The following is a 19,240-nucleotide window of genomic DNA, read 5'->3' on the forward strand; positions in this document are numbered from 1 at the left end:
ACATCTGAGATTCTTTAGCTGTAGCTTAGATAAACCTCAAGAGGAATTCAAAATCCTTAGTGCAAATATCTTAGTTTATTACAGGGCAAGCAAACTCTCAGAAGTACTGAAGTATTCAAAAGTATTGACACTGGTATGGGGAAGATGTTTACTATCTCTTCTTTGTTACAAAACAAAGCTATACTAGAAAGTAAAGAAATAAACACAGTAAAAGGTTACAATTTAGCAAACTTTAATAATTTATATTTGGCTTAAAAAACAAAAATTTTTGTCCAGTTACAATAAGATTCAGATTGATATTGAAAGTCGAATGAAAATATAGAACTGAAGAAATATGGACAAATGGAAGCAATACAAAGGATATGCTAGAAGAGAGATGAGTCAAGACAATGCCAATATTACAAAACAAGCAATATAAAAAGGATACTGTTAAATTCTATAAAACAAAACATTATTTCCAAATCCATCCAACCTCAGCCCAAATAAATTCAACATTATCAAAATTCTTTGAATAATAGTTGTTCAAAGAGAAAATCAACAAATTTAATTACTGGATTGTTTTACAGGATCAGTTTGTATGTAATGTTGAACTATGTGAAGACTGAATTTAAATGCCAAAAATGTTTTCACTTTTAAAGCCAACATGCTGATGTTTATAAGAGGAATGCATTACCAAAGAATACATTTAGCTAATGAAATGTATCAGGATGATGCAAAGTACAGAAGACGAGGAATATCAGCGATTCTGGAAAAGTTAATAACCAGCAAACACCCTATATTTCATTCAATTAATATTTTTAAAGTTTTCTAAAAATGTAAAAAAATGTTTAATTTTTAGGAGACTTGTAAAAAAATTAATAATATTTAACTTATTTTTTTAATTTCATAGAAGATAGCATTTTTCAACAAAATTTTTCTAAGCATCAAGTATGTGCCAAGCACTCAAAACTGAAACTCTGTATAGTAGAGAGAATGTATACCAAGGATTTCATGTGCCAAGTGACTGAATAAATTACTGAATAAATTAAGAATAAATTACTTAATCTCTCTGAATTTTCTTATCTATAAAATAGGAATAACAATACCTACCTCAAGAGATGTTACAAGAAATATGTGAAATGACATGCAAAAGCACTCATGCACTCGACGCACTTAATAATTATTGGTTCCTCATTAATTTATTTGATAATAAACAATTCTTATAAATCACTTTTCAAACATTTTAAAAATAATGAACAATTGAAATCCAGGAATATGGAGGATAAACACTTCTACATACCTATTGCCCCCAAGAGAATCCTGTAGTAGTCTTGTCAGCTTAGAATCTCTATAGGGAACATGAGTGGCCCTCTTGCTCTTGTCTCCCAATGCACTTATTACATTGCCAAGTGCCAACTAAAAGGTAGAAAGAGAGAGAGGAAAATGATAAAAATGTACTAATTATAACATTTAAAAATAATGAAATCTTATAGAAAATAATACGAAGACATGGCAGAATTGAGACCACTTCTGTTTGGTTTTACTTTATATTTGTATTTTGAAATAAGAAGTAAACTTGAAGCTTTCTATATAACTACTAAAAAACTGACACCAATCAAAATTTAGTGCTATATAAATATCTATAACTCACAAATACTAAAACATCTGAAGAGAATTTCTTTAGAAATAGGAAAGTTGTCAAATTGATGACTTCTAAACCATTCTTAGAATTATCAGAGCATCATGAAGTGTCTCTTACAAAACTGCCAATTCATGTTGCAAATTCTTCTCTTCAGCTCAATGAAGAAATAAATTGCTAGTTTAACAATTTCATGGAAGTTTCTGGTACTATAGCTTCCTTATATGAAAACAAAATTTCTTTTAACCACAATAAACATATCAGTATGGTATCTCTGAATAAAATATTATTAAGTACAGCAGCACTTAGAAATTCAATGAATCTACGTACTAAGCATCCAATATTTAAGAAATTAAATCAAATTGTAGAACTCTTTAGTCCCTCCTCCTGCCACCCACTTCTACTTTTCCTAGTCACTGAACTAGCACCTACAGCCTAAGCGTTTTCCTAAATGCTTGCCATACTCGCCTATAACTATATTTTTGTTAGAGCCAATGGATGCTGCAGAGAGTGCATCAGCATCACACTGTGTCTTAGTTCCCCTTTTCTACAGTCTGCAATTTTAGCCACTGGTCACACTGAACCTCTACCACACGTCTGAACATGTTTCAATAGCCTGAACAAGAAAACTGAGCAATGGCTTTTGTCTTTTCCAAATAGCACAAATGTAAATACCATACCATGATTTTATGTCTTAAGAAATTCAAAACAATACACAAAGTCCAGGATCCTGCTCACTCACTCCTCTGACCACAATATTCAACCGTATGGTAGAAGCATCAGGATGCATGGTTGGGAAGACTGGCTCTCTCTAATCAGTCTCAGTTGATAATTCCCCCACAGAAGAGTTATAATCATGTAACAGCAAATATTGGGCAATGACCAAAAAAAAGGACCATATGCTTGGATTCCCTGCTCTAGGAAGAAAGGGAGAGAGGCAAAGCAGAAAACACCTGTTCTGATGCTGTCAGCATCACAGAAATTTACAATGCCATTACTTTTAAGCAGGAACAAAGAACCACTTTTATAATGAAATCAATAAGAAAAAAGATTACATAAAAATTTGGTTCAAAACATTTTCTTTCAGATAATAGAAACTTTAGGCTAACTCCAACACAAGATGTTTTCCAATCAATCAAAAACAGGGTTTTAAAGTTAATTCCTAAAATGAGAAAAGTTATCATTTTGAAATAATTGTTATTAAATAACATGTTATTATAATTTCCAAAATAAAGTCTGTCATAAAAATCTTAGCATAAAACTACTTTAAAGGTCATCCCATATAATATTTAATATTGAGTATATTTTTAAATTTGAGAATTTAAAAATCATTTCTATTATATATATACATATCTTATACACACATCATAAAACTTAATCCAATTAATTTTTCACACTTGAAGAAAACTTACAATGTGAAAAGGAGAAAAAAGTTGACAGCCTGACATCAAAATTCAATGCATTACTATAAGTTTACAGTAACTTTCATTTCTCGGCTCAGTGTATGAAGGATTTCACTTGGGTATTATATATTATAAAATGGAAAAGGATAATAAAATAACTCTGATATATTCCCAGCACAAAGTCTTAGTCTTACAAGTCCACAGTTGATGGAAATGCCTTCTTTTGCTCTCTCGCCTGTAGCTCCAGTACGCTTTAGTCTTTCTGAACCTGCCAGATCAACAAAATGGAACTTTGCAGTCAGAGTTTCAAATTCATTCATCTGTGATGATTCAGAAATCACTTTATTATCAGTTGCACTTTCCTGTAATTGAGGAAAATAATTGAAAATACCTTATTAATGTGACACTAAATATCCTTCAACCCCATCTTGCCTTCATTATTCATATAGCCAAGTATAGGCCTGTAGTCAAATAAATATAAGCACACAAATGCCTGTTGCAACTAGAAGCTTAGACAAAGTTAGATCAAAGAGAGCTATCAACTGAGGCTTTGCTTATATTGAAGAGAAATTTGTAGCATAGAGCCCTCAAAAACGAAGGGTCTCAAGTAACTAATCCATCACCATACTTTCTGGCTACTGCAGACATACAGTCAATTTTTAATTTCAAAATTTTATACGGCTGGCCAGCTTTAGCTTAAATAAATCCAGGGACATCTCATTAGGAAAAGGAATGATTAAACAAACTAAATTTGACACAAATATTCTCTTAACACTCATGTGATTTTATAGAAATGAAATCTGAAATTTTAAGACATTAGAACTAACTCACAGAATCTATTTGGGGACACATTCTGGTTTGACACAAGTGAATGGTAAAAATGGCATGTGAACGAGAGCTCTGAACATTCATTTGGGTACTAGCAGTTGTCCGAGATAAAGCACCCAGCTTCAAACACTGCATCATCTAGAAAAGGGAAAGAAAGAGGGGTTTTACTTGAACAATACTTAAACTAAATCTACATAATCATAAGTCTGAGCTACTGGCTAAAATTCATCATATTAAAAGATGTACAAGAGGTAGACTGCTCTATTATTTTATTTACAGGCACTTTTTGACCAGAAAGTATAATAGTGTTTGTTTTTGTAAATAGGAGAAAACACTGAGATTCCACTGTTTGCCATTTGCGGATGTCTGCAGCTTCTATCAAAACTATTAGAATAGAACACTTTGGAACAAACTAAGCAATAACTGGAATTACTCAGGCTCTTCTGTATTTTCTTATTTGTAACTTTTTTTCTTTTTGAACACTCCATGTGACTTGCAGATCTTTGTTGCCCACCAGGAAGTGAACTCAGGGCCAAGGTACCGAAAGCACTGAGTCCGAAACACTGGACTGCCGCAGAACTCCCCAGTGTAGTTTTCTTAACAGTCTCTCTTTAGGAGCCATAATACAGGACTACATGATGTTGTTGTTTAGTCACTGTCATGTCTGACTCTTCTGCGACCATGAACTGTAGCCTGCCAGGCTGCTCCTCTGTCCACGGAATTTCCCAAACAAGAATACTGGAGCTGGTTGCCATTTCCTTCTCCAGGGGATCTTCCCAACCCAGGGACTGAATCCGCATCTCTTGCATTGCAGGTAGATTCTTTACCACTGAGCCACCAGGGAAGCCCCACAGCCTCCATGTGTTATAGCAAAAAGCACAAAGGACTGTGGTCTCATCCTTCACTCTAAATTATCTAACCCTCTTTTTCTAGGTGTGAAAGAAAACTATACATACAATGCTTTACATTCTTTAGTTGTTATGATAAATGCACTGACTTTATCACAACTGTGACATTTTTAATAATAAAATCCTGGAAAAAATGATGAAGATAAAATTTTAATTCAATGCTACTCTTTAGGATACAAATTTCATATGGTGAGCAGCAAAGCTGTTAAATAAAGCCAAATGTGCTCTAATTTTTTCCTTTAGCTGTGCCTCAAAGCTTGCAGGGATGGAACCCATGCCTTCTGCATTGGGAGTGCAGAGCCCTAACCCATGCACCACCAGGGAATTCCCGCAAACATGCTCTATTTTAACTATAACATAAATGTCACCTCGGATTCTGTATTCACTGTACGTGTTGTGACGCCCACAGTATAAATTCCTCCAGCTGAATCTTCATGAATCCTTATATTTGATTTTTTAGTTTTTGCATCAATATCACGAGTAGTATCAAATAAGTCAAGAACCTCTTCATTATATAGCTATCAAAAGAAGTAAGTTTAACGTTAGCCAAAAGTGCCTCATGGCTGTAATAACACATATTGCATGTTATCTTTGAAATATACCTTAAAAGTTCTTCTAAATGACATATTTATTCAAAATAACACATAAAAATGACCACAAATAAAAATAAATGTCAGATTTCTTTAGAAGGGTAAGAAGAGTAAAAGACTTAATTATGACTAATGAGTTAAGGACTAGATAAAATGATCCACTAGCCCTCTGCAAGAGATAAATATTTATAAATACAAGTAAATTATAAAAAAATATGTATCAAATGTAGACAAATCCTAAGCTTGAAAGTTTAGGGAAGGTTTTAAGAATTTTTAGTGTTTGAACTAAAAGTATATTTTCTTTGGCCCTACAGCCCTTCTTAATGTATCTAAAAATTAATACTTAGTATTTTTGCAATATGAGCAATATATCAATAGACTCTGATGAGATTGTGCTACCACTTTATGAGGATGTATACACCAATTTTCCTATCAATATGCTTAAAGTCACAATACCTAATAACACTTACAGGGTGAAAGGGAAGATAAAAGAACACTGTTTCTTATCTTTTTCCATCATTAGTTACCTTTCTTCTGGTAGAAACACATAATTATATTCTTCTTGGTTTTTATTAAATTGGAATGTCCATTAAAACTAGCAGTAAGATAACTGATGTTAATTTGAATTGTTTTCTATTTTGTGCTATATAATGCTGAATAAAATGTTTCATCATTTGTCAAAATGATTTGCTTAGGTGATGTAGACTACAATCAGACTAGAACGCTAGTTGGCCCAAGCATACAGAATTGTAATGGCACTGTCCACGCAATTGCAATACTGCTCAAATCTTAAATGTCTTCTTACTAGCATGACCTTCCTACCAGCCTGCTGCTGTTAAGTCGCTTCAGTCATGTCCGACTCTCTGCGACCCCATAGACGGCAGCCCACCAGGCCCCGCCGTCCCTGGGATTCTCTAGGCAAGAACACTGGAGTGGGTTGCCATTTCCTCCTTCAATGCATGAAAGTGAAAAGTGAAAGTGAAGTCGCTCAGTCGTGTCCGACTCTTAGCGACCCCATGGACTGCAGCCTACCAGGCTCCTCTGTCCATGGGATTTTCCAGGCAAGAGTACTGGAGTCCTAAATTAATCCAAACCTGCCCTAATCTTTAGATACTTCATTAAAATATCTGCATATCCGTGTAGTAATACCAGCTTTTGCAGCCAGACTAGTGTTGCAGCATCAGTTGTATTTTCCTCATATTCTCTCCCTCTCTTTTGGTCTTAGTTACTGAATTCCCAGCACTTTGTGAACCTAACTACATTACGAAAGTAATTCTCAGAAAAGAAAAAAAAATCTGAAATAAACAATATTAATTGTTTTACTCTATGGATGCTGGTCAAATATCTATAATCTTAAATGCCAGTAAATAAGGAATACTTATTACCTATTATCTCTTGTTATTAGTGCCTATGTTAATTTACTCAAACAACATTTATTGGATACCATACGCCAAGCACTAAAATGGAAGCTGGACTATAAAGTCATAGGGCTATGGTCTTAAGAATAAGATTTAAAGGAAACTAATGACACAGTTAAACCATTACCTCTAAGAACTGGGCATTCACTTTAAAATCTGGAGGAGGAAGTCCATTTTTAATGGAAGTGTGTTTTTTTTCTTCAATATTCTTGAAAAGATGTTTAACAGCACGAGAAATAATACCCTGTTCTTCCTCAATGATGTTAACATCAAATCCTGTTCCCATTGTGTATGTTTTGCCAGCTCCAGTCTGAATAAAAGAATGGAGAAAAATGGATGCTAGATCTTAATAACTTAATCCCAAGCAACAAAAATGAAAGTGGAACTGAACTAACACTTCTGAAAAGTTACAGCTTCTATGAAAATAATTTGATACTTACTTGTCCATAGGCAAAAACTGTAGCATTATATCCTTCAAAACAGCCCTCAATTAGTTTTTCTATGCATTGAGTGTAGATCTGCTCTTGCTGGGAGTCAATGTCAAACACATAATCAAAAGTGAAAGCTTTATCTTTGCCTAGGAAGACTTGAGGTTCTCCAGGTGTTACAGATGTACAAATATGGCATCCTTCAATCCTTTCTTTGGCAAGCTGTGGTCTTATTCTGCGAGGTAAAAAACAGGAAGAAATAAAATAAGATACAATAAATGGAAAAAAACTGAAGAAGTAGGATTTTGAAAATCCTAGCCAAATCTTTTTATTTATTTTTTTTTTCCAAATCTTTTTAAATCACAAATGTAATCTAGTATTTACACCTTGAGCTGAAAAGTTTAACTTAAATAATACTGAGTTAATTTCAATATGAGTTACTTAATCCAAAAAAATCATGACTAAGAATCAGTTCAGTTCAGTCACTCAGTCATGTCTGACTCTTTGCGACCCCATGAATCACAGCATGCCAGGCCTCCCTGTCCATCACCAACTCCCGGAGTTCACTCAGACTCACATCCATCGAGTCAGTGATGCCATCCAGCCATCTCATCCTCTGTCATCCCCTTCTCCTCCTGCCCCCAATCCCTCCCAGCATCAGAGTCTTTTTCAATGAGTCAACTGTTTGCATGAGGTAGCCAAAGTACTGGAGTTTCAGCTTTAGCATCATTCCTTCCAAAGAAATCCCAGGGCTGATCTCCTTCAGAATGGACTGGTTGGATGTCCTTGCAGTCCAAGGGACTCTCAAGAGTCTTCTCCAACACCACAGTTCAAAAGCATCAATTCTTTGGCACTCAGCCTTCTTCACAGTCCAACTCTCACATCCATACATGACCACTGGAAAAACCATAGCCTTGACTAGACGGACCTTTGTTGGCAAAGTAGTGTCTCTGCTTTTGAATATGCTATCTAGGTTGGTCATAACTTTCCTTCCAAGGAGTAAGCGTCTTTTAATTTCCTGGCTGCAGTCACCATCTGCAGTGATTTTGGAGCCCAGAAAAATAAAGTCTGACACTGTTTCCACTGTTTCCACATCTATGTCCCATGAAGTGATGGGACCAGATGCCATGATCTTCGTTTTCTGAATGTTGAGCTTTAAGCCAACTTTTTCACTCTCCACTTTCACTTTCATCAAGAGGCTTTTAGTTCCTCTTCACTTTCTGCCACTTTTGTGAGTGAATATCTTTTCTCAACTCCGTAAGAAGTAAAGACTCAGTTAAGTAAGTTCAACTACCAAAGTGCTATTTATTGTTATCTTCGTTTTAGATTTCTTTTCTTTATTTCCAAAGAGGATGATATCCAAAAGTGAGAAATTGAGAACATAGCATTTATTTCGATACCCATGACTCACCATTTTTTGCAAACTCTTCAATAATGGTTCCCAAACTTATTTGACCATAACCTTTTGTTAGCTTAACATATTTAAGCATAACCCCAGAATATATAATCCCACATTGTATATTCACTTATAAATATATGCACGTACCATATTGATTTGTTATATGATATACACAAAAGCAGAATTTTGAAAAGAATTTAAAAATAAAAACACAAAAAAGTTCTAAATATTTTCTCTTCAAAACTATTGAATCATCATTTACATCACAGCATTATACTTGACCTACACCCAACTCTCATACTTCAGATTCTAGGACCTTCCTCTTATGCATTAGCATCCTGATTTCAAGGCCTATTTTTCAAAGAAGGAAAGTAAATATGGTGATATGATACTAAAAGAACAGAGCAAAATCTGGCCCTGTTTTATTTACTCCATAAACAGGACTATCAGGACATATATGTCACTGATTTATTCTACTTGGGTTTTTAAGAGGTTCCTATTTGCCATGGAGAAAGAGAAGCAATTTGAGGAAGAAAGTAAAGGCATATGATACTAACAGAACAGAGCAAAATCTGGCCCTGTTTTATTCACTCCATAAACAGGACCATCAGGACATATATGTCACTGATTTATTCTACTTGGGTTTTTAAGAGGTTCCTATTTGCCATGGAGAAAGAGAAGCAATTTGAGGAAGAAAGTAAAGGCAACCAGTAATAGAAAATATAAAATGATACAGACAGAAAATAGAAAGGATTTTAAAGAAACCTCATTTTCAGAAATAGAGATCTATAAAAGTGGAATGAGTTCATCTATTTGTTAGAAATAAAGCCAAGTCTAAGTCTAGATCATCTGAGTTTTAATCCTTGGCAATACTGAGAAGGGACTGAATTTCTGTAACCCTGGTTATCTTAAACAGAATTCTGTTCTAGCATAAAAGTGTTAAGTAAAGAATCTTATTTATTTATGCAATTTCCCCTTCTTCTGTAATAATGATGTTTTTCTTCCATAAAGTCTTCAACTTCATGATTTGTTTCAATAGCATGCAATAATCAATGGGGAGCTGGCTAGGTACTGTGGAAAGAGTAATGAAGTGGTCCATAGGAGACTTGGATTCTAATACTTCTCTCACTCTATAGGTGACCACTCATGTGGTCTTCTCTTTGAGCTCCAATTTCCTCACCAGTTGACAGAAACTATCATTTTCAAGATTCCCTTCAGATCTAACATTATTTGTCTGAAGAACACTGACTAATAATATTTATATACTATTATAAAATTATATTATAAGAAATAAAACAAATGTTTCTTACAAGAAACTATATCCATGGACTATAAAAATAGACTATAAAAACTTATTACAGCTTACATTGTAGTAAGCAGCTTTGACTTTCTGGTTCCACATTTTCATGATGAGTTGTCTTTCTCAAAGTTAATATTCCCTTTTTCCAAACTCCCCTTTTCCTGTCACACTCCATCCATTCATGGGGATAAAAATGATAAATACAATCCTCCTCAGGAGAGTCAAGAGGAGAAAAACAAATCCACCATCCTCCTTGGAAGAATCACCATCCTGTCTGTTAGCCAGTTGGAAGAGTCAACTTCAATTACTCCCTATTCTATCTATCTATCTATCTATCTAACCTATCTCTAAGAACTATTAATTATCTCAGAAATAGCTCACCCATTTTCTTCCCTTCCTCACCTAATCAAGCCACCATTATCTCTTACTTGGATTATTGCAAAAGTCTTCTCACCAGAGATCCTGTGTCAAATTTTGCCCCCTATCAATCTGTTCCACAGATTGGTACCGATATTTATAAAATATGAAGTTGATATATTTGTAAAATATGAAGTTGATATGATATTTGTAAAATATGGTTGATCACTGCCTTGCCTAAAACTCTTTGTGTGCGTGCTAAGTTGCTTCAGTTGTGTCCGACTCTTTGCAACCGTGTGGACTACAGCACACCAGGCTACTCTGTCCATAGGATTCTCCAGGCAAGAATATTGGAGTGGGATGCCATGTCCTCCTCCAGGGGATCTTCCAGACCCAGGGATCGAACCCACATCTCTTATGTCTCCTGCATTTGCAGGCGGGTTTTTTTTTTTTTTTTTTTTTTTTTACCACTAGCCCCATCTAGGAAGCCCAAAGACCCTCTCATTTCAGTTCAGTCGCTCAGTCGTGTCCAACTCTTTGCGACCCCATGAATCAAAGCACGCCAGGCCTCCCTGTCCATCACCAACTCCCGGAGTTCACTCAAACTCATGTCCATCGAGTTGGTGATGCCATCCAGCCAAGACCCTCTAATATACCCTTAAGTCACTCTGCAGTCTCCTCTTGCCACGGTTAATCTTCCCATCAAAGGACTTTGGTTAGTTTGGTTAGTGATGGTAATTGTGGTGACGGTTTATTTTTAGCTAGTTTTACTAACAAATTATGCTCCTTCTAGCATCTATGCTTTCAAATATGATTTTCTCTCCTGGACATTCTTCCTTTTCAATTCCCAACTCCTTTTCCAGCCTGAACATCTTGTTTGCAATCTCTGTTTAGATTTCACTTCTTTCAGAAGCACTCACCTAATTCTGCATTCCACCATAAAGTCATATCTGAGCCGAGGCTGTGTCTCCTAAGAGCTACCCCATTTATCCCCAAATTCTGCTCTCTCACTGATTTATAGCTGCACTGTGAAATTTAATAATCTCCATGTAATATAACAGATAAACATAAAAACATCTAAATGAAAATCAGCACTAGGCTACTGTTTGAAATCAGTGCCTCATTAATTTTAAGTAAATGACTATGACCACAGGCCATCTTATTTGGCTATTAAAATAATTTTAATTTAGTTTCAACATAAAGAATAAGCACTATTTGAATTGCAAATACTACAGCCAATTTTAGAATGCCAGTGTCACCCAGAATTTACCTAACCTCTACTCACCTGCTTATTATCCTTGCTAATGGCAAGGAGGAGTGCATTTGAAAGATGGATAATATGCAATCATACCATCTGCATGGGTGGGGAGAGTGACTTTAAAAACCAAAAAGACGGGTGGAACCCTTTTCAACCCAAAACAGGCAATGGCAGCTTCCAGCAGTCTGAGAAATTCCGATCTATAAGGGGAAGGTCTCTGGCACAAGCAGGTAATTGGAAGCTGACTACACTTCAAAGTTCAGAGATATATTCACCCTCTCAATTTCCTTTTGAAAATTCAGATTATAAACTTTCCAAATCCCTAAATTTATACTCAGGAATTCTCAGATAGTCTTAACCCAAACCAATTAACCTACTTTAATAATGTAGAGTCTGAAATGTACATGGCAACAACCTTCCATTTAGAAACTATAATTTGATGTTATATATAGACAAAATATACCACCCTTCTGGGAAAAATAAGACTAAAACTAAAATCTGATATTTATTACTTTATATGTTTTGAAATACCTTCTTTCTTAGTTTTTTTATATAAAAATAACATTAAATATGCTTATCTAATCCCAACACTAAGAAATAATAAAAAGCCTTGCAGGCTTTTTTAAATGTTTATAATCAAACAGCTAGATATATTGATATTTGAAACTGCTTCTTAAAGAAAAACAATTATGCATAAAACTTATGTCATAAATATTTAAGATATTTTAATACTCCACAGCACTATTTAAAAAACCAACAACAATGTGGGTTCTATCTAAAATTAGTTTGCTAATAGAGATGGATTTTTTTGAAATGTTACAGTGGACATGAATATAGGCAAGGTGGGGCCATTATGGAAAATAGTGACAGTTTCACTAGAGAATATGCCCTGTTTCTTAGCATGAGGTATGGAACATTTTATCTTTTGTGGGCTATTGCCCAATAGGGTGGGATCTGAGAGGGGAAAATAGGTGAAGAGCCATACTGAAATAAATGTACTTTGTTATAACTAGTTTTTGAAGGTTGAAGGTTTGAAACAAAATATGATACAAGCTGTCAATTATTCTGTTTTAAGATAAAAGGACATGAACAAATGTATCCATGTTCTGAATCTTTCCATCAGCTAACAGCAGCTTTTTAGTTTCTGTTCTCACACTCTATTTAAACTGCTTAGACAGAAGGCACCAATGACCTTTTTATTTCCAAATACAATGGATCCTTTTTAGTCTTCATCTTACCTGACACATTTGATCCTATTCACAACCAGTAGGGAAGAAAAAATCTTTTTCCTCTACCCTTCTAGATTCTCCTAACTAGGACCTTTTTGACAAGACAGATTAACAACATAAAAACAAACAAATTTATTAACTTTTGTATCATGCATATACATGGAAATATTCAGTTATGAGTAAATCAAAGAGTGGTTGCAACTTGAATTTATATAGCATCTTAACCAAAAGGAAAAGGACTTTGAGTTTCTTGTACAACAAACTGTCAGCATATAAATATGTGTAGGAGCTAGTGTAAGATAAAGGCTAATTAAGTAAACTTTATTATGTAGGATACTTTGGTGCAGTCTCTGGTAATTAACTTCTGTCCTTGGAGCAGAGCAGAGGGAGAAAATCTTTTAAAAGCTAGGTCCTGCTTTTTGGCAAATATCTGTTTCTTTTCATTGCCTTCAGCCCAAAACAATTCTTATGTCAAATTGGCATATAATGGGGTGGCATTTTCTGCTCCTCTACAAACACATTTCTTAGCAGTTGGCTTTTGTGACATTCCTTCTGAACTTATCTTTTCCTCTTGTATCTCATATACCAAGTTGCCTTAAAATATCAGTGTTTTCCCTGCCACCAAAGTGTCCCAATAATTTAGCATGGTATCTATTCTAAGATTTTCCTAATCTGAATTCTGCCTACAATCCCACTCTCAAATCTAGTTACACTACTCAACTACATCAAGCCACTGATCATTTTTTGATCAACTAACTACATACTTTCAGTCACTGTGCCAACCTACATGCTTTTCTCTCTACCAAGAACGCTGGACTTCTATGTCTCCGCATAGCAACTTTTTTGCAATTCTTTAAGACCTAACTCAAATATCAGTACATTTATAAAGCTTTCCCCTTCCTCCCAAACTTGAATTAATCTATGCGGTTTATACAAGATTTTAGAATGTGCCAAATCGCTTCAGTCGTCTCTCTTTGCGACCCCATGGGCTGTAGCCTGCCAGGCTCCTCTGTCCTTGGGATTCTCCAGGCAAGAATACTGGAGTGGGCCGCTGTTCCCTTCTCCAGGGCATCTTCCCAACCCAGGGATTGAACCTGTATCCCCCGTGTCTCCTGCATCGGCAGGCAAGTTCTTTACCACTGAGCCAACTGGGAAGAGATTTTAGAATAACAGATATCAAATTGAATTCTTATTGATCACTAGCAAATGAATTATTTGAGAACTGAGAATATATCTTATTCAATCATAAAATTAATTTAACAAATGTTGATTGACTGACTCCTATAAACTGTTCTAGTTACAGGGGAGGAATATTTCAATACTGGGCATGTGATTATCACAGTAACTTAACTTTTTCCCCATCACTCTACTCTGTTACTAGAAACTTGATCTTGAGTTTAACATTTAACAAATTTATGTATGTAGTTGAACAGTTATCTTTAAGTTTAAGACATTTGTATTTTAATTTCTACAACCATTTTTCATGTTATGTTTTCATTTTTCTTTCAGGTTGTTTGCCTTTCTCTTATTTATTAAAATTTTATTATATAAATATATATTATATATTCTAGTGGCAAATATTTTGATAGTACTATATTTATGGCATATATGTTCTCCAAGTATCTCTTTTGTCTTTCAGTGTCTTTATATAATTTTTGATTGACGGGTAATTTTTAACTCAGTAAAAATCTCTATTCTCTTTAATATTTAAATTTCTTCAAGTATTATGATTCTAAGCTCAGAAAGATGTTGTTATATATTATCTTTTAAAAGTTTTATATTTTTGTCTTTCACATTTATTTCTTTGGTTCTTGGTATGATATAAGGAAATCCTTTTTTTTCTCTTAAGGATAGTAAATATCTTAGATCTATTTATAGAAAAGTCAGTCATTTCTCCATTAATCTGCAGTGGAATAAATCAAGTGTCCAGTTACATATGGATCCATTTCTGGGCTATCTATTTGATTCCATAATAAATCCTGTTATCTAGTAGTACAATTTCTTATTATTTTTCTCTTTTAAGAATATGTGTTGGCTGTTATTAGAATTTTGCAGTTGGCTGTGAATTTTATAATCAGCTTCACAATTGTATAATAAAATCCTTTTGACTAAAAAAAAAAAATTTTTCTAATCTATAAGATGAATATAGGAGCCTGTATTTAATACTCCTGAAGTTCTAACTTCAAGTTCTACTTTAATTATTCCCTTATGAAAAGCAAAATGCTGACTTTAAAAGGTATCAACAAACAACCATTTTCTTCTGCCACACCTTATATCCACCATTAGTCACATTACTCATTCCATATTCTTTATAGTTCCTATTATTCTCTCCAGTTTTTATAGCAATTACTACTGTGGCCATAGGGAAAAAGAACTTCCTTCATAAAAACATTATGATGGCTCTTTGCAGTGGCAGTATCTAGTGAAGACTAGAAGAGAATCTGAGAATAAGACCAGTAAGTTTCCTTAAATTGGGCCTTGTTTTCTGTTCTCTGCCCAAATAATAATCATAACTGGATTTATCAAATAAGCTAAGAGGACTAGTTCAAGATGTCTTAGATAAGACCGAAAAATAAGACAAGCATATTTGGCAGAATTGCACACAATGGGCTCAGTCACATTTGATTTTTTGTGGCCACATGGATTGTAGCCTGCCAGGCTTCTCTGCCCACTGCATTCTCCAGGCAAGAATAATGGAGTGGGTAGCCTCTCCTTTCTCCACTGGATCTTTCTGATCCAGGGATCAAACCTGGGTCTCCCACATTGCAGGCAGATTCTTTACCATCTGAGCCACCAGGGAAGCCCAGTAATATTTAAGGTCTAATTCTACAACATATTCTTGGAAGAAGCATCCTATCATGAGACCTTAGCATATCTACACATTCTCTTTTTTTAATTTTTAATTGAGGGATAGTTGCTTTACAATGTTGTGCTGGTTTCTCCATACAACAACATAAATCAGTCATAAGTATACATATGTCCGCTCCCTCTTAAATCCCTGAAAATTCTTGCTCAATATGCCAAGAATGCAAAATCCTAGCAGCTCTTCTCATGGATCACTTGTCAAGGTTGCATTTGCAGCAAGCAACCTTTAGGGATAATGTCTTCCTCCTGACAAAGAGTTGGCTTGCTTCAGCAAAACAATGGAAACAATGAATAAATAATAAAAACAGTGAATTCCCAAGTTCAGTGTTTCTTTTCCTTCCTATTTCATTGAGATACAATTGACATGCAAGTTGCTTCAGTTGTGTCCAACTCTTTGCGACCTTATGGACTGCAGCCAGCCAAGCTCCTCTGTCCATGGGATTCTCCAGGCATGAATACTGGAAGGGGTTGCCATGCCTTTCTCCCAGGGATTGAACCTGTTTCTCTTATGCCTTCTGCATTGGTAGGCAGGTTCTTTACCACTAGTGCCACCTGGGAAGCACGGTAACTGATATACAGCATTGTATCTGAGAGTTTCCAGGTGGTGCTAATGGTAAAGAATCTGCCTGTCAATGCAGGAGATGCAAAAGATGCCAGTTCAATCCCTAGGTTGGGAAGAGCCCCTGGAGGAGGAAATGGCAACCCACTCCAGTAGCCTTGCCTGGAAAATCCCATGGACAGAGGAGCCTGGTGGGCTACAGTACATGGAGTTGCAAAGAGTTGGACACACTGAACACATACATTGTATATAAATTTAAGGTATACAGTATAATGATTTGACTTACATATACCATGAAATGTTTACCACAATGGTTCAGTGAACTTTCATCATCTCATTATAGGTACTAAAGATACACATATTAAAGAAATAGAAATATATGTTTTTTCCTTGTGATGAGAGGTTGCTGTTTCTTGATATCCCACTGTTTGCACAGCATCCATCCTGCATTGCCTCTTTTGGATTAGGGGTTCAGGGATGGGGAATCAGTTCCAATCACTAGGAAAGTCATGATGCTTAGCATGTTGTGAATAATAAAAATTCTTTGTCTCCAACTCAGGAATCCTCTTATCGTCTGCCATGACATATGAAGCAGTGAAAAGACTAGCTTGTTTACGTGTAAATAGGATAAAATCCCAGACTCTGTACAGGTCTTTTTAAATTTTTTATTTTATTTATTTGGCAGCATTGGATCTTAGTTGCAGCATGTGGGTCAAGTTATTTTCATTTTTCCCTACAAATAGAAAAGGAATAAAACACAAAATGTCATGCTTTTTGCCATAGGCCATTGCTAATCTCTTGTCCTCTTACAAAACGCCATGGTGCTTAATCTACTGTTTCATAATCATGACAGAATTTTCCATTACCTCAATGTCTTTATAAACTGTCCCTTCTTTTTTTGCTTGAGTTATTCTGATCTCATCCCCATGTGATTTTGGTAGTTGTCTAGTTTACCAATAATCTGACCTGATTCCTATTTTGTGTGGCTCTTTTACTTGCAGCTATCTGTAACTAGCCCATTTGGCACCTTGTGAACACCTTCGTTCTTCTTACAGGACACCAATAAATCTGTTCCCTGAACAGATCTTTTGCCTTTTTTTAAATCTCATTGCTCAGTAGATGATCATTATTAGTGAACAATACTTATTAGTATTCAATGTGGTACCTTAATGTGAATTATATGCTACTAGTTTCCTCCATTCTATTTCTTAAAAGTTAGGGCATTAGGGCATGCTGTCACCACAACTAAGGGACTGAACTTTTTGTCCCTTGTTTGATTCTCACCTAGTTCATTCCAGTTAGTAGACACCACCAAGAATTTTCACTACTTTAACCCTCTACCTTCTATTCTAGAAGAGACATTCTGACACACAAGAGGAACTTGCTACAACATTTGTGGCCTTGCTGACTTATTTTCCTAAAAGAACAGGCAGTGCCTTAATCATAAGTAACACAAATCCACAAAAATCTTCCCCTAAGTGGATCTTTAATTACAATGATGGTTGATGGGAAGAAACATATTTCTTCAAGACGTTCACGAAAGACGACACCTCAGTAATTCCACTAAAGAGATTAATTTTGAAAAAAGCCTAAGAACAATAAAGAACAACAGTGTGTACCAGGGATTAGGAAGTATACACTTCTGTGAATAACAGAGATGGTGAGAAGAACATACTTTTTAATATATTAATGATGAATCACTTTTTTAAATTGCTCTGAAATCTTATCCTAACCTGTATGATTAGCTATGTATCCTATTGCCTCATCTCTCTGTGGTCCAGCTGACTCAAGTTTTTTTCTTACTTAGGAACACCAAAATATATGCTCAGACACATGCTGCTAACTAAGTCACTTCAGTCGTGTCCGACTCTGTGTGACCCCATAGATGGCAGCCCGCCAGGCTCTGCCATCCCTGGGATTCTCCAGGCAAGAACACTGGAGTGGGTTGCCATTTCCTTCTCCAATGCATGAAAGTGAAAGGTGAAAGTGAAGTCGCTCAGTCGTGTCTGACTCTTCGCGACCCCATGGACTGCAGCCTACCAAGCTCCTCCGTCCATGGGATTTGCCAGGCAAGAGTACCGGAGTGGGGTGCCATTGCCTTCTCTGATTTTCAATTAAAATACTTAAAGCATAGTACATATACTACTCTTAGCTCAGGCAACATAACCAACCTGCTTAATACACAGAAAAAAACTTACAGAAAATAGAAAAAAATGAGGAGGCAGAGGAATATGTTAAAATGAAGGAACAGGATAGGATCTCAGAAAAAGAACTAAACAAAATAGAGATAAGCAATCTACCTGAGAAAGAGTTCAAGATAATGATCATAAAGATGATCACTGAACTAGAGAGAAGAAAAGGTGAAACAGATGATCACAGTGAGAATTTCAGCAAAGAGTTAGAAAATATAAAAAAGAAGCAATCAGAGCTGATGAATATAATAACTGAAGTGAAAAATACACTAGTGGGAAACAATAGTATATTACATGACCTTGGCATACCAAGTAGTTTCCAAATTGGACAATATTTAAATTCTTTGCCTATTTTTTGAGAAAATCACTGGGTCAAGAATGTCATTAAGTGTGGTTATGCTAGAGGTTCCTTATTAAATCTATTATATTACATATTGAAAATAAGCTGTAATGTAGGGAAACAAATGTCTCCCATTTGATTCTTAAAACACACACACACACACACCAGATCAACAATCTTGAAGACACAGTAGTGAAAGTTAGCAAAGCTAAAAGGGTAAAAAGGGGGACTTTAAAAATTAGGGACACTTTAAGGAACCTCTGTGACAGCTTCAAGAATACTAACATTTGCATTATTAAGGTCCCAGAAGGAGAAGAAAGAAAAAGGGGTAGAAAATTTCTATTTGAAGAAATAATAGGTGAAAACTTTCCTGACTTGGGGAAAGAAACGTACATTCAGGTCCAGGAAGCACAGAGTCCTAAACATGATGGACCCAAAGAAGTCCACACCAAGATACAAGTAAATGGCAAAAATTAAAGATAAACAGAGAATCTGCAAAACAATAAGAAAAAGCAAGTCATTATAAACAAGGAAATTCTTATATGATA

General features: G+C 35.3%; 1 protein-coding gene across 6 annotated transcripts in view; it reads right to left on the reverse strand.

The window, feature by feature from the left end:
- Nucleotides 1–19,240, reverse strand: part of KIF21A (kinesin family member 21A) — a 187,417-nt gene that overhangs the window by 66,915 nt on the left and 101,262 nt on the right. For all 6 annotated transcript variants that reach the window (XM_055580593.1, XM_055580585.1, XM_055580576.1 and 3 more), the window contains exons 2-7: nucleotides 7,206–7,428; nucleotides 6,893–7,075; nucleotides 5,126–5,275; nucleotides 3,853–3,987; nucleotides 3,216–3,383; nucleotides 1,280–1,395 (exon numbers count right to left, since the gene is read on the reverse strand). In XM_055580593.1, coding sequence (XP_055436568.1) covers nucleotides 1,280–1,395; nucleotides 3,216–3,383; nucleotides 3,853–3,987; nucleotides 5,126–5,275; nucleotides 6,893–7,075; nucleotides 7,206–7,428 — 975 coding nt within the window. The remainder of the gene's footprint in view (nucleotides 1–1,279; nucleotides 1,396–3,215; nucleotides 3,384–3,852; nucleotides 3,988–5,125; nucleotides 5,276–6,892; nucleotides 7,076–7,205; nucleotides 7,429–19,240) is intronic.

This window comes from Bubalus kerabau, chromosome 1 (genome assembly GCF_029407905.1).
Source record: "Bubalus kerabau isolate K-KA32 ecotype Philippines breed swamp buffalo chromosome 1, PCC_UOA_SB_1v2, whole genome shotgun sequence".
Lineage (NCBI taxonomy): Eukaryota > Metazoa > Chordata > Mammalia > Artiodactyla > Bovidae > Bubalus > Bubalus kerabau.